The sequence below is a fragment of the Mustela lutreola genome, chromosome 8 (assembly GCF_030435805.1).
Source record: "Mustela lutreola isolate mMusLut2 chromosome 8, mMusLut2.pri, whole genome shotgun sequence".
NCBI lineage: Eukaryota > Metazoa > Chordata > Mammalia > Carnivora > Mustelidae > Mustela > Mustela lutreola.
The window spans coordinates 42944200-42971422 of NC_081297.1; the positions used below are offsets into that span (position 1 = coordinate 42944200).

The 27223-nt window shown below is 54.6% G+C and overlaps 2 protein-coding genes across 3 annotated transcripts in view; one reads left to right on the forward strand and one right to left on the reverse strand.

Annotated features, from left to right (window-relative positions):
- CACNA2D4 (calcium voltage-gated channel auxiliary subunit alpha2delta 4) overlaps nucleotides 1-27223 on the forward strand; it is a 112466-nt gene that overhangs the window by 74108 nt on the left and 11135 nt on the right. Inside the window, exons 27-29 of the mRNA XM_059187456.1 lie at nucleotides 24858-24919; nucleotides 25897-25941; nucleotides 26099-26161. Of these exons, the coding sequence (XP_059043439.1) occupies nucleotides 24858-24919; nucleotides 25897-25941; nucleotides 26099-26161 (170 nt within the window). The remainder of the gene's footprint in view (nucleotides 1-24857; nucleotides 24920-25896; nucleotides 25942-26098; nucleotides 26162-27223) is intronic.
- Nucleotides 1570-18029, reverse strand: LRTM2 (leucine rich repeats and transmembrane domains 2). Of its 2 annotated transcripts, none has more exons than XM_059184403.1 (6): nucleotides 17616-18029; nucleotides 10958-11141; nucleotides 10340-10481; nucleotides 7072-7662; nucleotides 3619-4032; nucleotides 1570-2632 (listed from the first exon to the last, which is right to left on the reverse strand). In XM_059184403.1, the coding sequence occupies exons 3-6, from the start codon at nucleotides 10404-10406 to the stop codon at nucleotides 2610-2612; spliced, it is 1095 nt and encodes a 364-aa protein (XP_059040386.1). In that variant the 5' UTR covers nucleotides 10407-10481; nucleotides 10958-11141; nucleotides 17616-18029; the 3' UTR covers nucleotides 1570-2609. The 2 variants fall into 2 exon arrangements, with proteins under 2 accessions (XP_059040386.1, XP_059040384.1); XM_059184401.1 differs by having other exon boundaries at nucleotides 1572-2632; nucleotides 3556-4032; nucleotides 17616-18028.

Genomic DNA, 27223 nt, shown 5'->3' on the forward strand with positions numbered 1-27223 from the left:
ATTGGGGGCTCCTGGACTTAGCGAGCACTGGTGGCTAAAAAGGGAGCTGCAGGGGTGAGGTTGTGCACTGAGCAAGGGGAGAAGGCAGGAGAAGGGCGCTCGGCCCAGCTACAGGGCTCAGCTACATGCCAGATGTGTGTGTCATGCTACGGGTTCCTCCAGAATGGCAGCTGAATAGGGAGGGGTCCTTTTAAGCTCTAAGCAGGTGATTTACCAACAGTTTATGCAGAATTTCTAGGACTCTAACTTCTTGACCAGGATCCATTTTCAATTTCCCATACCCTGCAGACCTAGTTGGGGAGTACTGCCCAGCATAGTGATGGTGGCAGCATAACCTGCAAGTGTGTTCCTCTAGTATGTGGCGTGCGATACACTTGTGCCCCTGTCCTGAGCCCTTCAGTGCAGAGCCTGCTCTCTGGGGGTCCACGAGCGCTCCTCTCCTCAGGGTCTGCCTCCGTGCAATTGGACCTGGACATCCACACTCAGAACAGTGACGTGGACGACACACCTATGCCTTACCCAGGCCTGTGCCTGGCTGCTGAGGGACCCTGGTCCCTGCTTCTGCAGTAGGGCCTGGGGAAGACTCTCAGGTCCGCTATGCCTGTTAGGGCGGCACCCCACAATTTCTCACCACCTCTGAAAGGCAAAACAGCCAGCTGAACTCCAGGAAAGGGACGTGGAGGGCCCACTTCTCCCTAAGGCTTGCTACTGCCTCACTGGGATGTCATCCAGAGGAAAGCGCCTAGGAAGGAGAAAACTCCTTCTTGGTCTCTGAAAGCTAATGAACCATAGAGCCCGGGTGCAGTCAGCCAGAGGCCAGTCCAGGCCTGGAAGTGAGTCACCCCGGCTTGGGGCAGACAAGCAATCACCCAGACCTTGTTCTCTGGCCCATCTCCTCTCTTGGCCTCCCCACCCCCGGCCCTCCAATTCATAATTCTGAGAGCTCACCTGCTGAGCCCTGCAGGGATCATATCTGTCAGTGCAAAAGGTCATTTTCCTGTCCCTAAAGCCAGTCTTAAAGGTGCAAGAAGAATGTAAGCGAAATAGGGTTTCTCCTTCACATTAGCAACACCCCCGATCTAACCAAGGCTAATGAAACGGCATCAACAGCTTCTAGGGAGTCTTCTCCAACCTCCCCTTACACATCGGGTCCTCTGGGCAAACGCACGCCTTCCTACCCCAGTGGCTGTCTGTCAATGGCCAGGGTAGTTTGGCTCGAGACAGAGCAATGACAGATCTCCAGCCCTCCTTCACTCCACAGTGCTGCACGGTGAAAGCAGCCTGAGGCTCACGAATTCAGAGCGCCAGGCCATCCCACAGGCCACCTGCCTCACTCAGCTACAGACCCAGATCCAGAGCTCCCCACGGACACCTCTCCTGGTGCTGTCCCCAGGCGAGGCCTCAGGCAGGAGTTTCCCATCTTTCTTATGGAGCTCTGGACATTAGGGTGAGGTCCTGCAGCGCTTCTTGCCGCTGCCTGGGGAGACAAGGGGGCAGGAAGACCCTCTCCCAGCGCCCGCATGCCCTCCCCACCCAAGGAAACCAGGAGGTACATAGGAAAATACAGTCTTTATTGTTCTTCTGAAACAACGAACCAGAAATATAATTTTGCCTTTAAAAATCTTCTGTCTCAGGCTGAAGATACCACTGTTGACAATACCCACCCCTCCCCACATTTTCCTTTGGAAAATTCCTAGATCTGGTATCAGCTGGAAAGCCAAAAGAAGGAAGACTATGCCCCCAGCTCCAGGGAGGCCACCTGCACTGAGCTCCGCCCCCACAATGTTCAAAGGCATTCCCTGCCCCTCCCCCAGACCCCACACATACCACGATCCTCTATAAGGTGAAAGGATGGGGGTGGGGCGTGCAAGGCAAGGTGGGCCTGCCCTGTCCTGCCCTGTCCCTCCTCAGACTCTTGGCCTCCATGTTCTGGAGTCCTCTTCCGGGGCCACCAGCAAGACCCCCTCTTAGAGCCTGAAACCAGCCTGATGTCTCCCCACTCTCAGTAAGCCGTGGGAAAACGGGTGTCCAGCAGGGGGAGACCTAGTACTCACCTGTGATCAGACTCACAGGGAGAGGGCCAACCTACACAAGGGCACTCGTGCCCCACAAAGTCCCGCATAGCAGCACAGCTGTCTCCTCCCCTACCGCCCCTTCGGTGTAGGCTGCAGGTAACAAACAGGACCCCAGCCCATGCTCTGGTTTGGACCCCAGCCCAGGTGCTATTAAAGACTCCAGGAAGCCAGACTGTGCCCACAAGACCTTGGGGAAGGAACCCCACCCCTGCAGCCTCTGGGCAGCCCTCTCCCTGCCCCTGGGGCCTCCTGGGGGTCTGCCCTGGCAGCGAGCTTATGCGAAGGCCGTCTGCATTCCCAAGATACCACCAGTCATGACCCAGTCCCCACCCCAAGGTCCCAGGCCCGGATCTGCTGAAGAAGGAGGGGTGAGGGGTATAGAGCAATGGTTCTTGGGCTGCAGGCTATAGGAGTGGAATTGGTGAGTATCCCCATGGGGCCTGGCAGTGATGATGTCCTTAGACAGCGCTGAAGAAACGCCCAGTGGGATGGGCCTGGGCTCTCTGGAGGCTGCCATCCACACATGCTGCAGCGTCAAGGCCTCTGGGCTGGTGTCCCTGGAAAACCCAGCAGGAGAGGTGTGAGAGGGTTACCATGGTGACAGGAAGGCTCAGCCAGCAGCACCACTCTGGCCCACTTCAGAGACTCTCAAAGGATCCTTGTGTTGTTGGTGTGGGCTTCTCCCCCCTGTTGACTCGAGAAGGTTGCAGGAAGCAAGCGAAAGGTTCTGTGGCCTGACAGCCAGAGACACAAGGGGGAAACAGGTCACCACTCCCTAAGTTCTCATGACCTCTATCTCCGTGTGATTCTGTGTGTGTGTGAGACAGAGAGAGATGGACAGACAGAGAAAGGGAGAGATTTCCAGTCGGCGTAATTGCACTGGTAACGCCGGGGGTGTGTGAGAGGACATGAGTAAGGCTGGGAACAGTGGGGCTGGTGTGGCCTGTAGCAGACAGAGGGACACGATGGCTTCAGCCAAGGGAGTGTGTCATAACTGAGTTTCTAAGTGCTGGGTCCAGATGCCGGGGTTGGTGTGATCGTACATGACAGCTAGAGGCTGAAAGCTGGACTCAACTTGGACACTGAAGGACAGCTGAGAGTATCTTCCTGGCTTAGAAGGGGGACACGGGAATTGACCCCTTGGCCCCCTCATCCCCTCCTCCCCACACCTATGGGCCAAAGGGGAGAGGCACCCAGCTGTGATTGCCCCAGGGCAGGAAGGACAGCAGGGGAACCCTGAGTCCGAAGCCTGCACTTGCACACAGAGCCATAGCCAGAAGCTTAGGGAGATCCCCAGCTGTTCAGAGACTTGGTGGCAGGAGCCTTGAGCACAAGGGCAGCTTCTGCAAAGACTTGGAAGTTCATGGAGACCCCCACACCGCTCCTTGCTCTCTGGAGGGCTGGGGGCACCAGTGGAGGTGGAGGGAAGGGCCAGCCCTTACGGAAGGGATCCCCCACGTGCTCTCCCTGCCCTTCCTACCTAGGCCAGTGGGGCGGGGCTCTCATGCCACAGAAGAGATCTGCTTCTGGTCTTCGTGCTCACCCTCCGGGTCCCCCATGAGGGGCTGCCGCTTCTTGAGCTCCCGGTGGTACTTGGCCATGAGGGAGGCGTAGATGCAGCCGTAGGCAGCAGCCACCACCATCATGATGCAGACAATGCCACAGACCACCCCCGCGATGATCACAGTGCCGATGGCCCGCCTCACGCTCACCGGCCGATACCGCTGCTTCTGGGGGCAGGCTGTGCTGGGCTCGGGCTCAGGCTCAGCCCCTGGCTTGGGCTTAGCAGGTTCAGGGCTGGCCTTGGTGCAGGGCGGCCCCGGAATACCCAGCCCAGCCGAGCTATTCTCGTCCTCCAACTGGGAGCAGTAGTTGAACATCTCCATGGGGACGGCGCGCATGTCCTTCCCCCTCAGCTCCTTGGGTAGGGTGCAGGCCAGCTGGTCCAGGCGCCCCCCTGCAGCCAGGGGAGAAAAAAAGCTGGGGCTGACCAGGCATTCGGAACCTGGACTCCCTCTCCCCATCCCCAGGGCCCCAAAGCAGAAGGCCCTGAAGGTTAATCAGGAATGCAGTCGGTCCTGGAGTCACTGCAGTAGGAGAGGACCGGAGAACAACCAGCATTTATGAGGCCAAGGACCACAATCGGTGAGGTACACGTAACAGGTCATTCCATGAGCACAGAAGCCATAGAAAATGGATAGCGCCATCATTCCCATTTTAGAGAAGCACAGAACCGTTCCAGTCCAGCCTGCTCTGCCCAGAGTCCAACTGCCCCACGAGAGTACGTCACCGCCAATGTAGGCCGATGCTCGGAAAGACTCAGCCACGAAAAGGGAGAGCCGAGAGCCCTCCCGGGGCTACAGGTCCTCTACTCCTCTCCTCGCCCACCCATCTGCCTGCTCACCGCCCATCTGTAAATCTGGAACACTGTTCTCCACTCTATCTCATCCCTCCAGCACGCCTCCCTGTCACAGAAAGCACAAGTCAAAAGCCACTGCCACAGCCACCACTCTTCTAAATGGAAGATTTTGGTGGCCCAAGATTATTTCTTTGGCATGGGGAGGAAAAAGGTCAGGTGAGAATGTTTGTCTTTCCCTCTTTGAGAGCATTCCCATAGCCCATCAGCACCCCAGCATCTCTGAGCACAGTGGCATCTTGGGAGGGAACCCTGAGACCCCTAAGGGCAAAGGAGGGGGGCTGGTGATAATGAGGGGGTGTGGTGCACAGGCTGAGCCTTGGGGAAGTCAGGAGAGAATGTGTATGCAGAACACAGGCAATAGATCAGGAGAATCCCCTAGGAAGTCAGAGTCAGAGTTTGTCCCTCTATGAGCTTCCAGTGAAATCTAGATGCCAGCAAACGATCCCTTCCCAAACAGCTCCTGCCGTCCCCTCACTGCCAGTTCCCTCTCCCCGAGCAGCTGCTGTATGTCCGTCTCCTCATATAATAGATACGTTTTTCCTGGGATGCTGATGAAAACATCCCAAGAATTTTTTTTTTTTTTTAAAGAAGTGCAAGGTTGAAAACAACTGTACTGTTGAAAAGTTCCAAAAATAGACATTCCCACTCCAGGCCCTTTGGTGCTAAGAATTTAGTTCCTGATGACTATGTAAAAAGACAAGGACGTTGCCTAGGGATAACAAATGGGGCTGAGACCCTTGGCCTCTAGTTCCCCTGTGCCTCTGACTGCCTAGGGGACTTGTGGCAAGTCTCACAGCCAGCACATTGTGTCCCAGGGTCCCCTTCAGACAGGCAGGGGTGGGGTGTTGAGATGGAAGCAACCTCACCTTCCTGTTCAAAGACCTGAGGTTGAATCCTTGCCAATAATTTAATTTATTTAATTGGTTTTCATGGCCATAAAAGAAGAATGGCTAACTCGATTAACTGTTATAAGGATTAGGATAGATAATGTATATGAAAAGATATTTATAAACTGGAAGCTATATAGGTATTAATTGCTATTTCCTGACTCACAAGAATGGGAGAAATTATCATAGTGACAACATTTTATGGCACTTTACAGTTTATAAAATTTTTTTAAAGATTTTATTTATTTATGTGAGAGAGTAAATGAGAGAGAGAGAGAGAGAATGAGCCAGGAGGGGAGCTGAGGGAGAGGGAGAAGCAGGATTCCTACCGAGCGGGCTTGATCCCAGGACCCACGATCATGACCTGAGCCAAAGGTAGTAGCTTAACTGACTGAGCCACGCAAGTGGCCCTGTAAAATTGTTTAATTAACTAACACAGGAGAATATTGTGCAAATGTGGCTGGATACAAAACAAAAGGAGCAAGACTGGTGGAAAGGATTGGTATTCTTTTCATGTGGATTCACTCATTCAGCAAATACTCAGGGAGCATCTACTTTGTGCTGGGCACCAAATTCTGTCTTACTAAATCTGTTCTATGTTATGACTACTAGTAGCAAACGAACAAATAAATGAATAGGTTTTATGGACAACTTGCTTTATGCTAAGTACTTTTCAAGACACTTTACAGGTGGATGCTCATTCAGTTAAGTGTCTGCCTTTGGCTTGTGTCATGATCCCAGAGTCCTGAGATCAAGTCCCGCATCATGTTCCTTATTTGCCAGGGAGACTGCTTCTCCCTCTGCCTGCTGCTCCCCCTGCTTGTGCTCTCTCTCTTTCTCTCTAACAAATAAATAAAATCTTTAAAAGAAAAAAAATATACCTTTACATGTATTGCTATTTAATTCTCACAATGATTCTATCAAATAACTGTTATCTGACCCATTTTACAGAGGAGGACAATGCCACAGAGAGGTTTCTCAGAATCACACAGCTACTAAGGGACAGAGCCACAAATCACACCCAGACCTGGCACTTTTAACCACTACACTCACTTCTTTGCCCTCCTTATCATTTTATAGCTCATTCTAGAACTTTCCCCAAAAGAGGGAAGGGAAAGAGTAAAACTAAAGCCATTTGGTTTCTTATTAAAAGCTGTGAATATAAAACTTCTTGGGAGAGAGCGTTGAGATCATCATCAAAACGAAAATTTGGTTTTATCTGTGGATTTAAATTATATTCCACCCTCCTGAAACTGAGGATATTTAAGAAATTGCTGTATTATTCAGAGGAGCAAGGGTGGTTTTTCTTCCTCCTACCATGCCAGGGAAGCCCAGAGGCATACCTGGTGGGATGCAGAGAAAAATTATTAAGTTGCCTCACAATACCTACAGAAGTGATATCGAGTTACAGTGAGTCAGTCTGAAAGAAAAAGAAGAGGGAGGAGGCTAGGAGCTGGGAGGGGCACACAAAGAAGAAAGCGGAGCAGTAAGGGGGGAGGGAAAGCAGCACCAGCCTTTCTGCCCTGCCCATGGATTGGAGCCCAGGCTGAGACTCTTCCAGTCCGAAGCTAGAGGAGAGGTAGGGCCACCCCTTCTCCCTGGACCTCGGACCCGTGTCAGCGCCCAGCCTCCAGGAAAAGTGTTGGGCCAGGGCTGATTCTCCCGATTCCTTAACCCAGGCAGGACTAACCTCGGTAGGAGAACCACTCCATCCAGTGCTTGAAATCACGCAGGTTACAGTCACACTCCCAGGGGTTGTCCCCAATCTGCAGAAGCTGCAGGCTTGCGAGGGGTTCAAACGTCAGCCGGTCCAGGTTCTGCAAACGGTTGGAGCGAAGTGACAGGGAGCGCAGAGCAGGGAGTCCATCGAAAAGGCCAGGGGGCAGCTGCGCCAGCCCATTGATGGACAGGTCCAGGTGGCGGAGCAGGGGCGAGTGCTGCAGCAGGTCCCTGTCCAGGGTCCTGATGCTGTTGTTGCGCAGCTGCAGCTCCGTGAGATTTGTCAGGTCCTCGAAAATGGACCGGGGCAGCTGGTCCAGGAAGTTGTTGGATAGGTCCAGCCGCTGCAGGCTAGACAGATTGGCGAATGCCCAGCTTGGCAGGGCACTCAGCTTATTGTTCAAGAGTAAGAGGGTTCGGGTGGCCGCAGGCAAGTCTGGGGGCACCATGGTGAGGCCTAGGCCACTACAGTCCACCTCCAGACTGCGGCTGTCACACTTGCAGGAGAAGGGGCAGGCAGGGAGGGCGTCCACAGCATACAGCGTGATCCAGCAGGTGAACCCTGGAGGGAAGGGGGACAGATAGGCGGAAAGAAAGCCATGGGCAGGGGGTTACCGTCCTTTCTAATTTGTACCATAATGGCCTCTTGACTTTATCTGTTTTGGCCAGAGCCCCAATCAATGCACAAATCCTCACTGACCACATAAAAAGATAATTAACAAGCTGAAGCCCGTCTATATTACTGGACATCACACAGTGTCCGCAGAGCTCCTTGACTCATAGCACATCTAGCAAAGAAACCAGTTGAGTGGAGTACAATCCTGGAGAATGGCAGGCCTGAGTCCAGAGGACGAGCAGTGTTGTTCCACAAGGATGCTCCAGCTCACGGGGCCTCGCCTGGTTGGTCTCCTTGGGAGCTTGGACCCCACTGATACCATAGATGTTGACCAAATAAAGGGTGTAAGGGTGTCAAAGAAACCTGCTCCCTTGTTCCTCTCCCAATGTCACAGAGAAAGATCCTCTTTCCAAAAGAAAATAGCCACATTGCTGCTTCCTTCCCCCCTGCACCTCCAACTTGGGGCTGCCCAGGGCTAAGACGCACCGTATGTGTAAGAGGGAGAGCACAAAGGGGTTCTCCCAGCCCTGTCCCCTACATCCTCCCATGTGCTACCAGAAGGGAACTGGTAACAGTATGAAGACCAGGAACCCCAGCCCCTCTAGGATCCCACTCTGAAGACCACAGTGGAAATGATGAGGATAAGATGCCCAAATCCATTTCCATGCTGAAGAACACTTGGGCACAAATGACTGCAAATCATAGATTCTAGGAGAAGTTTCATATTTATTTTCATTCCAAAACCAACCATGCACTTAGGTTGGGTTCCTGTCCCTCAGGGCTGCGGGATAGCATTTCTGCAGGATGGACTCATTAACAGCTTTCCTTTTGTGGGCCCATGTTTTGCCCAGGACCCTTCTGAGTAAGCAAGCTCAGAGTCTAGCCTGGGAAGGGCTGGGATCTCTCAGAGAATAATTATAACAGAGCAGCTCATTCCATTGTCCAGCAGCACTTTCTCAGAGTGACTACAAATCTCCCCTCAAGCATCTTCCTGAATGTCATGGAAGTTTGCTCGCTATGGAAGAGAGAATGGGTGAGCTCAAAATAGTTCAACTTCTTCAAGTCAGCACCCGGTCTGGCAAATTACTGGCTCCATCTTGGATGTGGGATTCATGCAGATCTGACAGTGCAGGGGAGGTTGTAAGGGCAGGGGTGGGAGGGCCCTTTTGTGCTCTGTCTCTTTCACGCATGGCGTGTCTGAGCCTAGCATAGCTCCAAGTTGAGGGTAGGGGTGCAGAGGGGAAGCAAGCAGCAGCGTGGCTGTTTTGTTTTTGAAAGAGAAGTCCAGAGGAAAGAACCTAGCCCGAGAAGCAATGGAGAATCAGGCCCAGTTCATGGCCCAGGTGATCCCACTCAGAGAGCCAACAGCCACTCCGGCTTGAGTGCCTGAATGGGATGGTCTTGAGCCTCTGTCCGGTAAATGTCTCGTTGTCTGGTGTCCCCAAGAACCGAGCTTGAAGGAACAGTATGGGATTATCTCTCCCCATGCTTGTGGGGTCAGTGACAGCTGAGAGGCAGACTGCAAGGCTGACCCCTGAGCCTCATTCTCCAGAGGAACAAGCACAGTCATGGGCAGGGGAGCTGACCAGTGACCCTTCCTGGCCACGTGGGGTGGCCTGCTGCTACCTCTCACCTTCTTACCCCTCTGATCGCTTCTGTTGCCAGGTCAGCCTGCCCCACTGTGCCATCTGAAAATCAACATTCTTCGACTTCACTTTCCCCAGAAAATAATTCAATCCATCCAGCTTCCCTCACAAAAGGGTCATAACCAGAAGCCATTATTCCCCCCACCCCTGAGGAATTCAGGGTGACGTGAAAGCTCTGGTGACAAGAAAACATAATCCTGTATTGCGAGGTGTTGAGTGATTCTAGAATGAGGTTGAAACAGGATCTGAGTGGCTCAGGGATCAGCCGCTCTCACGTGGTGAATAATTCAGGCTGCTCTGGTCCTGCCACGGTATCACCAGGTCAAGTGAGTGAAGGGAGAAGTCAGGCAGAAAAATGTCCCTCGGGACCATTTCTTACTTCTTACCATGTAGCCGTGGGCAGGCCAGTCCTCACTGACCTGGACACTTTGCCTCTCCTGATGAGAAGTCTCAAGCTTCTTTCAGCCTGACAACTTACAAGGATTTCTTATGGGAAATGGAGATCCCATTTTCCCCATATACAGAAGGAAGGCTGGGACCCAACCCCTATGGCCCTTCCAAAAACACAATCCAAGAGCTCTCTCCATTTCAGATCTAGGAAGACTGAGACAGAAGGCTCTAGGTTCACCCAGTCAATGGAAGACAAGAGGGAGACTCGCCATTAGAACAGCAGGACTCCCACAAGCCAGACCGCTGAGGGTGGGGGTGGACTTCCTGGGCGCAGGAATGGCCCCATCTAGAGCCGCAGAACCACCCATCATGGCCTCCAGCTCCTGACTTAATCACCGAAGGTCCCAATGGCAACTCTTTCTTGGGCTGCCACAGATGCCAGTACCACGGGCAAGACTGTAGAGGGTAACCCCTGGCTTCTCAGGCCTTGGGCATCCCAGAAAGATCAGAGCTTCCTGCAGCCTGGCAGGCATCACTGCATGCCAAGCTGCCTCCTCCCCCACCCACCCCTGCCCCACTGTACTCACAGGAGATCTGCCTCCATGGCAGGGCAGGCCTGGTCCTCTGCTCAGGGCCAGTGCCCCGGGCCAGCATGGTGAACGCCACGGCTCTCACGGCTCTGTACCTCCGGGGAGAGAAGAGCCCCTCAGTGCGTGCTACCTGTCAGTCCTGAGAGAGAGAGAGGGAGAGAGATAAAGAGCTGAACAGCACTTGAGGCCCCGTTCCAGCCCAGGGGTTAGGAGAGGGCTTGGTGTCTCTTTACACTCCTTGTCATTCCCGCTCCTGTTCTACTCAGCTATGATTCCCTGAGTGAGGGAAGGAGGAGAATGAGGGGCAGAGAAGCCAGGAAACCATCCCCCTCCCTGGGTGACTGGGGTGGCAAAGAGGGCAGGCTCCAGGCTGTGGCAGGCTGCTGAGTTCTGCCTGTGCGATGCGGAGTTCCCTAGCAGCCGCCTCGCTGGTGTCCCCTCCCCAGCCTCTCTTGAGGCCTCTCTGGTGTGCTATCTCTAAAATGCTCTGCAGGGTGATAGGGCCTCCTTTGTGAGTTTCCCCCAAGTCACAGGTGGGACAGTGAGGGACATATCTACTAGGTAAGCAGAGTGAGGCCATGGTAACCATGTTCCCGGTCCCCACGCCGCTCTTACCATGGCCCCCGAGGAGGCAGAGTCTGCTGCTGTGTCAGGCGTGAGGCCCAGGCCCTGCTCCCGCCACCGGGCTGGCCTCCCGCTTCCCCTCCACCTTCGCCTGAGAGGTGAGGTGCGGTGCTCTGTCTTCCGCCCGCTGGTCTATAATAAGACTCATCAGCTCAGGGAGTTCATGCTGCAGCAGCTGTTCGTGCAGGAGACAGGGACAGGAAGGAGAGGATGAGCTTTCAGAGCAGAAGGAGGGCTGGGAGGGGGCCCAGGGAGGCAAGGAAGCAGGTTTCTCTTACAGATGACAAAAGAGGGGTAGTCACCCTGTCTAGGGTCTCAGGACCGGCCCTGCACCAACCCGAAGACTAGTAAGAGGGGCATGGGCCCTCCCGTGGTCCCATTTCCTTCTAGGTATGGCTAAGGCCCTCAGACAGAGGCCAGAGCCTCAGCTCTCCCAGCCCCATTGGAGGGATGGGAAAGGGGGACGGTGATACCATTGCAGCAAGCAGGGACACGGTGGGGAAGGGGACGGGTGCAGGAAGGGAAGGCTCTGCCCCCTGCCCAGCCCCTCCTGCTCCCAAGGGCCAGCATCCCATCAGCCCACTGCTCCTGGTTGGCTCTTCTGGTGGCCTGCTCATCCCTCTGTGATCCAGGTCACAGCCTCCGCTCTTACACACAACACCCCCACCACCACCGCACTCTCCCCCACCACAATCTGGAGGAGCCAGGGGCAGAGTTAAGCAGGCAGCTGAGGAGTTAGAGGGACTGCTGGGAAGCTAAGTCAGCTCTGACATCTTGCATCCGGTGAAGCAGGTTTCCCTCGGGCATTTTGGGGCCTGCTGCCATTCCTGTGTCTCTCGGCGCCTCCCCAGCCCCCACTCTCGAATCGAGCCACCTCTGGTGGCAAACCCCACTTAAAACACAGCAACCCCCACGGGACCCTCAACTTTGCTCCCAGCAAGGGGAGCCTGGGGTGGGGAGGTGGTCTTGGTTGGTCTCTTTCCCCCTCTTCCACTGGGAGATAGGGGGCTCCAGGTCGTGCAGGTCTCCTAAGGGCTGGCAGAGTCTGTCACAACAACTGGGCCCCCATGTGGGGTGTGGGGAGCAGCCCGGTGCCCCGCACCGCCTCTTGGATGGGTCCCAGGCCCTGGGCTGAGGCATGAAGGAGAGGCTGGGAGCAGCTCAAGTGTCTTCCCCAGCAGCTCTTGCCAGCCCCGGCCCACAGGCCTCCGGTTCCCTTCGGGTCCTGCCGCTCCCTAGCTGGGCAGCCTTAGCAAACCGTGTAAACTTTCTGAGCCTCAGTTATCTTCTCTCTGAAAGTGATGACAGTAAGACTTCATGGGCGGAATCTCTGTGCAGATCAATTTAATTAAGGGAGGAGAGTTAATATCTACTATACTATATTTAGTACACATTACCTTAGAAGATAATTCAGGAGAACATGCCCATCCTGGACATGAGCCCATGATAGCTGTGAGGAAGCCCCAGCTCCCCTCCTCCATGGGGAGGGGGACCGCAGCTTGCACGAGTTCTAAGTAACACCTCCTTCCTGGTCCCACCAGCCTCACACATGGGACTCCTTCCCTATTTCTGAGCAGATGGCCCATCGCGGGATGCTCATGGTGGGACACGCTCGCACACACAGCCTTCCTGGACCTCCATCCTGACAGCAGTGTCCACCCTCTCTGTGTCCCTTAGGCCCTGACCCTTGGAAGAGCCTCCAACTCCCACAGGAACCTCACAGCCAGAGCTCATGGCACCCACACAGTATCACAGTATCAGGCAGGTTAGTGGCCATCCAAGGCATGGAAAGGATGGCCAATTTGCCCAAGGTCACATGCTAGATCAGAATAAGTCTGAGTCTGGCTGCTCGTCCACTCCCTGGTGATCATCACCAGCAATGGCCCTTATGGGGAGATGTTCATGTGTGCACCGAGCAGGGTGCACGGAGGCTCCCAGACACGTGCTTGGAGCACCCAACACAGCACATGGTGCAGACACACACCCACAGAGAGCTGTGCAGTTAGGCACGTGTTCACGCGCACATACGCACATGCACACACATGCGTGCACACACGTATGCGCACTGGCAGCCTTCCAGCGCTCCCCCTTAGATGCCAACACTCAATCAGCAAGAGCCTCCAGAAGACAGACATGCAGGGACACTTCCAACCCAGAAGTAAGGTCTAAACAAAAACCTCACAAGTAGCCCCCACTCCAGATCATTCTCTATACTCAGACCCAGAGGGCTGCTGAAGACCCAAGCCAAGCTTCTGTTCCTGCTCTTTCCAGCTTCTTGCAAGGACACAGGGGGCCAAGAATCCCTCTTGCCCAAGCCCAGGCCCTGTTTCCACCTGAGCCTGTTCTCCTCTGTTTCAAGCAGCTTCTCCTTTTCCAGCCCGCTCACACATCCCGGACCTCAGTGTCACCCCATAGCCCAGGGGCTGACCAGCAAGCACAAGGCAGACCCCTAGGTGTCATCTTCCGAGGTGACAGGATGCCATTGACCCCCGCATCTCTAGAGAAATGTGATGAAAACAGAGTCCCCCCACGTCCAGTGGTGGGGAGTGGGGCAGTGGTACCTGTGCCCCTCACTGAGCTGGCCCTGCCTCCCTGGGCACCATGGAAGTGACCTTTAGGGAGATATGGGGCTAGAACCCAGTGCTTCCTGCCTCCTTGGCCCTTTGCCCACAAGCACACCTCCAACCCAAGGACCCCTTCCCACCCCCAGAAATCTCCAGCCTCATTAGGAAAGGGGATTACCTACATTAGGAGTGCATCTGTGGCTGCAGGCACTGCCCGGCTGCTGGAGTAAATTTACACTGTCTGAGAGGGAAGTCCCTGCACCCAGGATGGGGAATGGGGGACAGAAAAGAGCAGGGAGGCCCTGCCAGAAAGATCTCCAGGTCCCGCAGCCTCTCGGATGCTGGACTTGCTCCTGTTCCTCACACGCTCATTGTCTCAGCCCCAGGGACAGAGACACCCGAGAGAAGGGCCGGGCCCCGGCGGGGCACTGGGCCTCCTTCGCTGGGCTTTGCTAAGAGAACCGGGACATAGTGGGGCCGAGGAACTACAAGCAATTAAAGGGAGAACCCCCGAGAATCCTTTGCTACTCAATCTGGTCCGTGGGCCTTTCTTAGGAATTCCTTAGATACGACTGTCAGGCCCCGCCCCAGGCCCACCCAACTAGAATTTGAATTTTAACAAGATCCCATACTCAAGTTTGAGAAGCACAAGACTTCTCTCCTGGCAGGCCCTGGCACTTCCCGGGAGGCCATGCAGTCCGTTCTCCCAGGCTCCATCTAGGGAATGGCCATGACTAGGGCAAGGGGGGGGGGGGGGGCGTGGGCGGAGGATACTGACATTAACCTCCTTCAGAAAGCCCCTTTGTGAGGAGAAGCACCTACCACAGCCACAAACACCTGTTTATAGTGTTCCTAGTTCTCAGAACAACACTCTGAGGTTTTGCAGTTGGGGAAAACTGAGGCAAAGGAAATGAAGTAACTTGTGTCAGGTTGAGCCAGGGAAGAATGAATACAGCTTTGTGATCAAGCAGCCTGGGGACAAAGCTACAGCTGAGTTAGTAGCTTTGAGCAGAACGGGTCCATTCTGCTCCTGCTCTGCTCACAGGCAGGGGTTCCAGGTGTAGGAAGGAAAGGCAGACACGGGAGAGGCAATCTTCCATTCGTAGAGCACTTCACAGTTTACGCAGCAAGTCCTTACCCCCAGACTCAGGGGACCTGGCAGCAGGTGCTTTGACGCCCCTCCTGCTGGTGAAGAAGCCAGCTGAGCTGAACTGGACTGAGATGCCAGCCCAGTACCCCCTCCAAGGCCCCTCCTTCCAGTAAGCTCATTGATGCAGTGCGGAAACGTCCCAAGTGGCCAGGATCTTAGGAAAGGACGTGGAGGGGGCATTCTAGAACCCCTTTGGGGGGAGGTCCGGGTGCTGAGGTGAGGAGGGAAGCCAGGGGTGGAGGATAGTGATGGAACAGGAGGCAGCAGTCAGAGCAGAAATCTCCGCGTGCTCCTGCCGTGCGGAGTGGGTGTAGCAGCATCCCCTGGGGACTGGGAGCACCCCCCCACACCCAGCCCCACGGGTGACAGGCAAGGAGCAGCCTGCCAGAGCCCCAGCTCACAGAGTGCTTGGGCCGGAGGGTATGGGGCGGTGGCCTCTCTGTGCTCCTGTGCCTTGGGGTTTCTCCTGCAGACAGAGGTTAGTCCTCCAAGTGAGGCTGGCTCAGACCTCAGCTAGAAACCTCCAGCACACCCACTGCCAGCCTGGTGTCCACACCCTTCCCCTGATGATTCTGTCATGTCCGTCATCCCAAGTCCAGTGTCCAAACCACACAAGCGCTTAAGGCCCGCTGAACCTCAGCCGGGGGCTCCCTGACTCCTTGGACATCATGCTTGCTCCTCCATTCATCTCCACCAGGATCTCCCTTCAGTCAAGGGTCTCTAGTTGAGGACGAGGCTTCTGCACACCCTCGGCATCCAAGAGTCACAGAACTGAGAAGCAGAAAGGGCCTTCATGGTCACCTGCGCACCCACTTCCCTCTGCAGACAGGTGAAGGTCACAGGCCGGTGAGAGGCACCAAGATGGGGGAGGGGGACCTGGACTGCAGGGTGGCCTGAGTTGAGCCCTGTTTGGTGGGTACCACGCAGGGTGACCGCTCCGCCTGGTGCCTCCAGTCTGGCCATCTAGGCCCTTCTAGGAAACATGCTCAGCCTCTTCCTGCCTGTCACCCTCATGACACGCTGTCCAGGCAGCAAGGAAGCAGCTTTTATCAAATCTCTCTGTCTGTGCTTGGAACCAGCTGACCTTCCTGGTTCGTTTTAAAAAGCATATCCCATTCTCACCCCAAGCTTCCTGCCTCCTGGTTTCCTTGTTGAATAGTCCTGATCCCAAACAGATCTTCCTTGTTGAATAGTCCTGATCCCAAACACGTCTTCTGGGAATCCAAACAGAAAAGCCCCCAGTCATTCCTCACTGGAGCCCCTCTCCATTGTGAATCAGCTAAGCGTCCTCACAGAGGCCTGACCTGAGGTAGAAGGAGAGAGACCCCAAGAAGGGAGAGCCTGCCTGAACTACAACCCCTTCCTCCCCAGACACCCCAACATTACATAAAGGCTCTCCCCTGCCTCTAGCCCATGTTACCCATCCTGCCCAAAGCAGCTCCACCTGGCCCTTCCTTGGCTTTGGTGCCAAGGAAATAGGAACGAGATTTGCTCATCCAGGCCCCAGACACAGCTTCCAGCCAAACCCCAAAGAAACCAGATCGGTTGCTTAAGAAACGTCCCTCCTTCTCCTGCCACCCCCAGGCTGGCTTTCCTGGGCTCCCTCTTTTGGCAATGCTGGAGACTGTAGCAGTGGGGAGGTGGGGTGGGAAGAGCAGGAAGCTGCTTCGGGTTTCCCTCCTGCTGGACTTCCCCCGCCCCCTCCACGTGCTCAGCCTCCCTTCCCTCCCTCCCTCCCCCCCTCCCCGCCAATGTAGTTATCTAAGCTCCTGGGCGTCAATCTGAGTCATGCCAAAGCCATGCCCCATGCGCCCTGACAGCCAGGTGCCACCCTCGCCATCCCCCCCCCTTTGCCCCCTGCCAACTCAGACAGCTTAGCTCACAGAAAAGATAAAGCAGCCCCTGGAACTGAGCTGGGCGGTTGGGACCCCCAGTCAGACCACCCTCTCTGCATTGTCAAAATGGGCCTGGGGCTGCTGAGAGCAGTTTTCCTACTCCAGCTCAGGACGCCCCTGCCTCAGTTGGTCAGAATGCCAGGCGGGCAGGGCCGGGCTGTACACCACCCATTCCCCCAAGGCTGAGTCCACAACTCCCACCAAGGAGACATAAGGCTTCCCAACCCATTTACAGATAGAGGACCCGGTGTGTAGCTGGGAGATACCCTGAGTGAGTTCTCATGAGCCGGGGTCCACCCCCTTCCCTGGCCCCCCTGAGGGCTGGGAGCAGGGCCTCTGGCTTTGCCAAGGAAGAGCTACAAGGCTTTTCTCCCTTGTCCACTCCCAGCCACGCCCCCACCAGGGAACTTTCCCCCACAGCTGCATGGGGCCATGTCCAGCTAGGGAAGGGTTCCTCTGCACCCTTGTCCAAGGACAGCTGCCTGGAGGCCAGCAATTCCACACTGAGGGCATCCAGCAAAGAGGCTGGGCCCTCGAGGTCTATTCCCAAACCTCAGACAGCTCAGATCTCCAGCCTGCCACCCCCCACCCAAGCCACGCTCTGAACCAGTTCTGTCACCAGCATCCCCTTTCCCATAGCACCCAAGCTCCTGGGGCTGTGAATGCTGAGCTGGGCAGGCAGACGGCACAGGGCTCTTGGCTGGCACTCCCCGTGCTGCGGGGACTGGTTTCTATGCCACCCGGGCCTGTCATCTGGCACTGGCACTGCTCTCTTCTCCCCTCCCCTGCCCCAGCAGAACCCCAGCTCACCTCCCCAACACTGTGAGGTCAGAGCAGCCCTGCACTGTATGCCTTTGGGCTGCCCTATGTCCAGTCCTGAGCACTTCCCCAATCCCGGCAACTGCTCCCAGGCAGGAGGTAACAGCGGCTGTCTGTGCAAGGCCAGGAGACCCAGCAAATATGGGCCCCATTCCCCGTGTCCCGGCCACCCTGCACCCCCATGGGCCCTTCATGCCTTCCCTCCAGCGAACAGCACTCACCTTTCTTCACCCTGACCGCAAGCTCCTTAAATCAAGCAGCTCTAAACCATCCGTCCAGTGAGACCCTCCTGGGGTTCCTGGAGAAATCCAGACAGCCTTGTCAAGCGGAGCGCAGTGGACACTGAGTCCCCAGTCCGCCGGGAGCAGGGACCTGGAGCGCAGCACAAAGCACGGGGGAGAAGGAATGCCTGCCGCCGCTGCCAAGGGGACCGGGCTGCTGGGTCAATAACAAACTGAGAAGGAAAGAGGGAGGGACAGAGGGAGACGACAGGAGAGGGAAGAAGGGGGAGAGGAGGAGAGCGCGTGTGCGCGAGCAAAGACGGAGCAATGGAGTGACAGCTGGGGGTACATCTGTGATGACAGCGACAGTAGCACACACAGGCAAAGGCACGCACGCACAGGCGCGCGCGCGCGCGCGCACACACACACACACACACACACACCCCAGAGGCGCTCTTGGCCAGAGGGCAGCGCTCACCCTTAAAATGTAAGCATTTCAGTGGAAAAAAAGGCTCCTGCGGCTGAATTGCTTCCAACCGGAGAGGGGAAAGCTGTTGAAAGCTGTTTTCCCACGGACCTCCATCTTCCTTCCCCGTGCCCCTCCAAGCTCTCCCTGCCCTGACCAACTGCTCCACTCTGGGCTCCCCCTCTCTCCCCTTTCCTTTGGCAGAGAGGGGCAGGACCCTGGTGGCAGGAGGCCCCTAGGAAGCGGGGTCTGTCTCCAGTTCAGAGGGATGCAAGGCAGTGTCTTCCATCCTGCTTGGGGAGCAGGAAAAACTGAACCCCTTTCCTGGTCAAAGGGTGATATATTCCAGAGAGGGTAACTGGAGGGGTGTGCAGGCAGCCCATCTGCCCAGCAGTCCTCCAGAAAGGGGCCCTGAGCCACACGGAGCTGAAATCACATGGTCACACACAGGTCAATGAGCCTCAGTAACCCCAGACCAGGGCTGCTTAGGGGACTACAGTGCCAGGGCAGGCCGGCTGTAAGCTCAGGGGCCTGCTGCAGCTGGCTGATGCAGGAGGGGGCGGGGGGACTAAATGCAAGCCCCCACCCCGCCACACACCATGCTTGGCTTTTCTAGGCTTCTTCCTCTTATCTAGATGGGGGAGGCATGGAAGGGGAAAAAAAAAAAAAACTTGGTATTCAAGAATTCAGAAGCCTAACCAGTCAGGACAAGGAAGTTGGGGAAATTGATATTCCAAGAGATGACAAGTGTCTGATCCAAAGGCAAAGGAGCGAAGCCAGGGACTTGTCCCAGCGAGACCACAGCCTATGACCAAGCGCCCAAAGTGACCCTCCTTTGAGTCTCTTAAAATCTCCCTAACAAGAAGATGGCACAGTGTGTTGCCAATATGTCAGGGATATCCCAGCATCCCTCTTCTATTTCACTTGTGTTGGCAGGGGTGGGGGAGGGTGATCATCAGGATCAGGAACAGGGGAAGGGGAAGTTGAAAAACTCCTCAACTCAGGATGACTCTCACAGGCACTCCTGTACCTCCTTTCTCTCTGTTCTGATGGAAGACAGACTCAGCAGGGAGGGCTCGGACAGAAGTCCCAGGAGGAGAGAGAGAGAGCGCGGGTCTTCTACCTCCTGGGAATTCCGTGCCTCTCACCTACACAGGGTGCATCCTACCTTCAAACTAACTGTACCCACCTGCCTCTAAACAGACCTCTGCTTCTCCAGCTCCTTCCCTGAGTCTGGAACAGCCTCCTTCCCCATGGGTAGCCTCCCCCTTCCTAAAAACCCAACCAGAAAGTCTGCTCGTTTACAAAGGTTCCCTGGATGGTCCACAGACTTGACCTTCTCCCATCTATAGCCTTTCTTGGGGCCATCCTTGAGATTCTTATCCAGAAAATGTAAAGCCACTTTCTGTGGTATGGTTTATCTTCTTTCATAAACTAGGAACTGTTCCGGAAGAGGGACTCTGCCTCTCCCACGCCCCAGTGCCTTCTTGTCAGCTGAATGAGGGAGAGAAGGGACCAGCCCAAGCCTAGGCATCAGGGGACCCAGAGTCTAGACTCTGTTGCTCATTAGCTATTAGTTAGTTAATGGACCTGACAGCCCTGGGCCTTGCTTTCCTGTTCTGTAGAACAAGGAGATAGAATGATTGAGGTCTCTGGTCTCCCTTCGGTTACTGGCACTCCATGACCTTGAGCATCTGCTGGCTCCCCAGCTTGTAGGCATAGGAGATAGGCCCTTCCTAGCCTGGCAGCTCTAGATCCCTTAAACAGTCTCTGTGCTGAGCTATTAGGGCAGAGAAGGGAGAAGGACAAAGGAGATACTAGAGCTGGGGGTAAAATGTGGAGGTGCTGACCCCTGGGAGCACGACTTCTGACAGGGAGCCCTTCCCTCTGTGCACACAGCTGCTTCGCTTTGCGGTCTGTGACGACAAAACAGCGCCATAGTGACAGACAGGACTTGGAGCGAAGAGGTACATCTTGATAAGCTGCCTGCTGCCTGTGGCCTTACAGGGCTCTTTGTTAGGTTGTCTGAGAGTTAAGCAGATCTTAAAGAAAAGCTGCTTTGGAGGAAGACCTGAGATCATTCCAGAGACGCAGGGGAGAGAGGTCAAGAGGAGGCCCCCGGGGGAGAGGGAAGGACAGGCCCGGCTAGGGCCAGGATGAAAGGGGTGTCATTTTTCCACATTTATCAAATTGCAGCAGGACCTGGGGACCAAGGTCAGGCTCTGAAACAAGGTCCAATCATGTCTGGGCAAGAGGGGGAGGTCCCACTGCTCCCCTGGCGGAGCAGCCCAGGATGGCTAGATGCTTCATGTTCCCTTTGCTGGATCTCTGCACTCAGAGTTCTGAGCTTGTCTGCAAACATCAGACCGTGAGGCATGATCTCCTGCACACGGCAGGCTGCTAGGAGGTGCTGGGAGGGAAGCTGGCCAGCCTGGGGCTCCCCTGACATGGGGGGCCAGTGAAGTCCTGACGATGGCCGGCCACCTGAGCAAGCAGCACAGAGACCCAAGCGTCACGCTGGCAGTTCTCCCAGGAGAGAAGGCTGTCTCAGTGTCTGGGGTGGAAAAGTACAGTTTGGGCTGTAAGGCAGGATTTGAACAGGGTTTGAAATGATAAGTCACGAGGCAGGGCAGAACAGACAGTCTGTTGATGAAGAGGTTCCCATGCCCCTCACTTGCTCCCCAGTCCTATCTCAACCCCTGCCCTCGGGATCTAGCACCTCCTGTCCCGAGGAAGTTCTTTCTGTCTCACCCGAAGTCCCCGTTCCTTAGTGGATTCCCTCCTAGGCCTTCAAGGGAATCAGAGCACAGCTTCAACTCTAGGGACTCAAGTTCAGATCTGTAAGAGGGCGAGGCTCCATACAGAAGGAAGGAGTTCAACATGGTCCTGAGCCCCAAAGGGACGAGACTGAGAGATCTTATGGAATTCGCTTCCCCATCAAGAGGCTGGCTCAGTGGAATTCACAAATATTTACCTATTTAATTCAAAAGATATTTTTGGAGCGCCATGATATGTTAAGTCTGATGCTAGGTGCAAGGGATCAGAACTCTCTCCTTCTTGCCTATTAGCCCCCATGCCAATAAGGCAAGACAGGCAATAAATGAGAATAAAATAAATAAATCATGTTGCTGAGAAACTAAAAAATGATGAAATGAGAATGAAGGATGAAGGGGTGGGCTACTCTATCTGGAGAGGTCAGGGAAAGCCTCTGTAGGAGGTGACATTTGGAATGAGATCCGACGATGAGAAGGAGCCAGCCATGTAAAGTTCTAGGGCAAGAGCATCCCAGGAAGGAAGGACAGCGGATGCAGAAGCCCTAGGTGGGAACGAGACTAGCATGTTTGAGGGAGAAGATGATTCAGGTTGAAATCAGAGAGAATGGCAGGGCTGGCTCCTGTGGGGGTTTGAGGCCATATTACAGAGGAGTTTGGATTTTGCTCCAAGAGCAGTGGGAAGACATTGGAAGTCTTTAAGCAAGGAAGTGAGGTGATCTTCAGAAAGATCACTGTCATGACTCTTGGAGAACGGATCACAGAGAGGCTGCTTGGGGGTCTAGAATATTAATGCAAGTGAGAGACGTTGGTTTGGCCCAGGGTGGAGCAGACGGACTTACCGTGTTTTGGAATAAGGTCTGCAGAACTTGGACGGGATACAGGACAATGATTACAATTAAGTGGAATATGCTCCAGATGGTGAAGTCTCAAGGAGGGTCACATTTTGGGGACAAAAAGCCCAGGTTCAGTTTGGAACCTGTGAGGTTTGAAATGCTCTCAGTGACTCAAGCATGGAGAGGTAGTAAGCATTTGGAATGTCCTCAGCTCTGCATACGGATCCCAAACACAAAGGACCCAGAACTAGTCTTAGAGGAGCTTATGCACCAGCTGTGAGACAGAACCCCCCCGGGGGAAAGAACCTGCTTTGCTCCCCACTCCTCCCATTTCTACGCAAGAGCCTCAAAAACCTGTTTCTTTAGGGGAAATCAACCCCCACTCTCTCAAGACTCTCCGTGTTTGAATCATAGCATTTATTCTAGCTCAGGAATGTCATGATTCTAGGTACCGTGGCTCCGAGCAAGCAGGTAGAGAGACAGAGTCTGTCTCTAGGAATAGGAAGAAAGCTCTTTGACCAAGGAAGCCAAGGACAGGGGTAGATAAACTTTCCTAATCCCAAAGATTTGATCATTCTAAGCATTAGTGTGATGGCTCTGTGACAATTTTGAGAAGGTTCCTCTCCTTTCACTCAGCCTTTATTCTACAGGTGAAAGAAATTGTCTAAAATGAGTATCAGAGGCGACCTCACAAGAAAGAATAAGGGGGAGAGCCTGAGGAGTCCCCTCAGTCCTCCAGGGCTGGAGGGAACCGTGGAAGGGAGGAGGGATGTGCCAGCAAACACTGGGCCCTCCAGCACAAGCTTTGTGTGTGGATTACTGCTGTCCATGTGTCTTTTGTTTCGGTCATGACCAAGAATTCCATGTACTTGTGCCTTCTCACCGACTCCTTTTAGCCAACAACAAGGAAGTGCACAAAGAACTCAAATGTTCCCATATCAGAGGACCTGCTCAAGAAAGCTAGCCACGCTTCCAGCCACAGAGCTGCCATGAGACTCCAAGGGAGGGGGAGGGGCCTCTCAGAGACCTGGTTCCATTGTCTGTAACCATATGAGCTCTAGAACTGCGTTATCCAACATGGTGGCCACCAGCCACATGTTAGCTATCTAAATTTAAACTAATTAAAGTTATATTTTAAAAAATCTAAAATTCAGGTCCTCCATCATAACAGCCACATGTCAAGGGCTCCACAGCCACATGTGACTAGTGGCTACTGTATGAAACAGTGCAGAGCTTGGACGCCCCATCATTTCAGAAAGTTCAATCAGACAGCATCGCTTTTGAAGAGCAGTTTCCAAACCCTGGTTCCCGGGCCAGTGGCATCAACACCAAACACCACCTGGGAGCGCTCTAAAAATGCAAATTCCCAGGCCCCGCCCCAGGCATATGGGGATGGGGACAAATCCTCCAGATAATTCTTTTCTTTTTTTTTAAGATATTATTTATTTATTGGAAAGAGAGAACGTAAGCAGCTGAGAGGAGCCCGATGCGGGGCTCAATCCCAGGACCCTGTGATGGTGCCCTGAGCCAAAGACAGATGCTTAACCAACTGAGCCACCCAGGCATCCCCTTCCAGATGAACCTAACACATACCAAGTTTGAGTACCAAAGCTCTAGTGTAGAATAATATTCCCTCTCCCTGTCCATTTGAGCCTCAACAATCTTATACCCATTCAGCCTTCCTAGGGCAAGAATAATCATGACTTGTTCTATAACCAAGGAACAAATCCAAAGATCGCAGCTCTAACCCAGGGCCAGAGCTCTGGCCCCTTGACCCTTCCTTGGTCTCATTTTTTTTTTCCACCAAACTTGTCTAGGATCATTTCATATTGAAAACAAAAGGATACGATTCTATAGCTCTTTGCTGTAACTCCAGTCCATTGAGAAGAGCCGGCTGCTGAGTTTGGGGAAGTCAGAATGATCACAATGGAAAATCTCTCCACCGAGTGGCCATGGGTTGATTAGAATGTCCCATGAATGTGCGGGAGCAGTCGGGAACCCACATCCACTCCCCCTGTAAGGACCAGGGAGCCATAACCCCTGGTGGGAGACTGCTCACCCACGCCCGCCGGCTCCTTCCTGACCACTGTGACCCAGGCGTGAAGAACAGAGAGGTTAAGAGCCTCAGAGACAGACCCCAGCTGCGCGTCCTGGTTCTGTCATTCGGAGCCGGGGGACTGAGGCAAGCAGACCGTCTCCGCAAGCCTGTTTCCTCCTCTGTGAAGCCCCAGTAAGAATAGAACTGCTCTGCTGTGGGGATGAAATAAGCCCATGGATGTGAAGGTGCCCGGCACTCAAAATTTTCAATGTTATTATACCAGACAGTAGGAAGTCAACCTAGTTTTTCTATTCTTTTTCTTTTCAATAGAACCTGCCTTTTCTTTGTGTTCTCTGACCTCAGATTTCTCTTAGCATGTGAGCTCTAGCTTGGGTCTTCAAGCCTGTTTGGGAACCAAAGAGACATGAGTAGCCCCTTGTAAGTGGCATCATCAAGGGGTAGTTTTTGCCAGCTGGCAGCATGTTTGGTTTTCTGGAAACAACCCGCAAACCTGGGTAAACCTGGTCACACCTTTCGGCAAGGAAAGCACCTTCCTACAAAGTAGGGGAGACCCTGAGCAGGGATTGGGTACAAGACGGGCTGTTGTGTCAGGTTTGAAATCTAGAAAGCTCCACGTGGGGCCCTGAACCCCCATCTCAGCCTGCCGCTTTTGGTCGCCGTGACCTTGAACAGATGGCTCTGTCTCTCTACCTCTGTCCTTCCATCCTTGGGAGAGGGGAAAATAATGTGCCCAGTGCATCTGCCTTGAGTTTCCCAAGATCAGAAGATGAATGCCACCCTCATTGTTCTCTAGAACCCGGGCCTCATCTTTCTCTGGAAGCATTTTCCAGAATTATCTGCTGCAAAGAGATAGAAACTGCACACACACACACACACACACACACACACACACACACACACACCCCGCCCGCCGCCAGGAGTCCAGGCTAGGCTCTCACAGGCTCCTGTCTGACTCAGCTATGGTACTACCCCTCCCCTCGGTTCCTGCTGATGCACCTCCTCTCTCTAACTTGAATCTATTTTTTTCTCTCACTGTCTCTTCCTTCGCACAACCCCCCTCCCCCAAAACACACCCATGGTCTTGTCTGCCCTCTTCCCACTTCCCCGCAGCGGTGGGCGTCCAGATGAGGCTGGAGTTCCTGCAGCGCACATTCTGGGCGTCGACCCAGCAGGTGGGTGTGATGGGGCCAGGTCAAGGCCAGAGGCTCCCTCCTGCTGCCCCACTGCCTCCTGAGGCCCCCTCTCTTCTGGGATCCTCGCTCAGCTCTCCTGGATCCCTTCCTTCTCTTCCTGTCTCCATTCCCTGTGCCTCTGCCAGTGGCCTGGATCTCTCTGCTCCGCTCAGCCCTGGGAATGAGCAGGACCCCGTATTCCCACCAACCCTGCCCCCGGGGCGAGGAGACGTGTGCCCCTCCATCCTTCTACCCGAAACCCAAGCCTGGACTGCTTTCCAGCCCACCTGTTGCCTCCCAGCCTCCTCCCCCGGTTCCCTGGAGCCCTCTGCCTTTCCTGGGTTTCCTCAAGTCCCCCTCAAGTTCCTCCACCAGAATCTGCCCCTCTGTTCCAAGACCTTAACTGTCCACTTGCTGTTGCCGCTTCCTCACTTCAAGCAGGTTTAGGGAACCATGACATGAAGATGGAGAGGATGGAATGGGAAGGGACACCCGTCCCGTAACCTAGTGTCACCCTCCAGGTCACACAAAGAACAGGAGCCTCCGAAGCCACCCCAGGAGGCTTCTGGCACCATGAGGCTGATCTCCAACCCTCACGCATGGGATGCAGGGGTGCGGTTCCCTCGGAGGGGAATGTGGCTGAACCCCTGTGCGTGGACAGCTGGTGACACATAGCCTCACCCACACATACAGCACACGTGTGTATCGTGCCCGCACACACACAAACGGCTCATGTACACCCTACCCATGCAACACACCACATACGCCCTACAAAGACGCACACCCAGCACAGTGTGTACACACACGCACGCACACAAGTTTGCCTCAAACACACATTCACCATCCCCCTCACACAAACACAAGCACACACATAACCCACACACGACACAGACGTGCTCATGCGGTGCGTGTCTCCCGCGTTGACACACACATGCACGGAGGCACACACCACGTACAGTTTCTCCTCTTCCTTCTAGTGCAGCCCAGTGGATGGACCCTGCCCAGAGAGCTGCAAGGACAGTGTAAGTTCTGTCCCAGGGGAAAGGCGGGGGAGCGGGAACCATGGGCCCCACAAGTAAAGAGGGTACCTTTGCAGTAGACATGGGGGTGCTCCCCACACACCAGGCCAGGCCCAGCGGTCAGGGCTTGGCCATGACCTTCCTCCCGGTCTCTCCCCAGGAGCTGGACTGCTTCGTCATCGACAACAACGGGTTCATCCTGATCTCAGGGCGGTCTCAGGAGGTAAGGTGTCCGGGAGGGGGAAGGAGGGAGGAGTCAGATCATCCCCCAGACAGGCCAGTCAAGGAAAGGACTGACCGTGGTGGCTAATGGCGGCTTGGGGCACCAGGAAGTAATGGCAGCTTAGGGCAGATTAGAGGGAACAGTCTGAAGAACGCAGAGTCTCTTCTCCAAGCCAAGCCAGTGTAGGAAGACCACAAAATGCAGACACTTCACTCAGATCATCAGAGAAAATGTTATTTCTTTATTTTGTCTCTCCCTAATCCAGCCTCGTCCCATGGTTGGTAGGGAAACTGTCCACACGACGAGGAGAGGCTCTGCCCGGCTCCACCGCAGGGCCCCCCATGTTTTCTGTGCTCTGGCCGTGATGCTGACTGGCCTGGCCTTAGAAGCCTCCTCCCAGAGTGCAGACACCCTCAGACTCATCACCCCACTCCCCTCCATCACCTTCCTGCCCCTTTAATCCACATAGGCCACTGCTGGGGGGCTCATCCACAGAGAGCAGGGGGCCTGTGTGCCGGGGGTGAAGGCCCTTTTCTGAGTCACAGACTTCTCATTGTGTCCTCGTGTGGAGCAAAGGGCAGGGGAGCTCTCGGGGGTCTCATCGATACTGACCAGATCCCATTCCTAAGGGCCTGATCATACTGATCATGATCCCATTCCTAAGGGCCTCATGATCTAATGACCTCCCAAAGGCCCCACCTTCTACCTTCAAGCCAAGAAGATCCAGCGACAGACAATGACAACAAAGCAGAAGTCAATGTCTTTTGGAACCTAATTTCAGATGTGGCATCCCATCACTTTTACTATATTTTACTCACAAGAAGCAAGTTACCAGGTCCAACCTACCCAGAGGCTGGGACCATTGTGAGTCGTTGCCGAATGGCCCTACCACACTCCCCTCCACCTCCCCAAACACACTCCTGTGGTGGGGGCACTGGCAGCAGCAGCAACAGCATCTGGGAGCTTGATAGGAATGCAAGTTCTTGGGCCTGACCCAGATTGGCGAGTCAGAAGCTCTGGGATGGGGCCCTCCAACCCTGCTGTGACAAGTCCTCTGCTGAC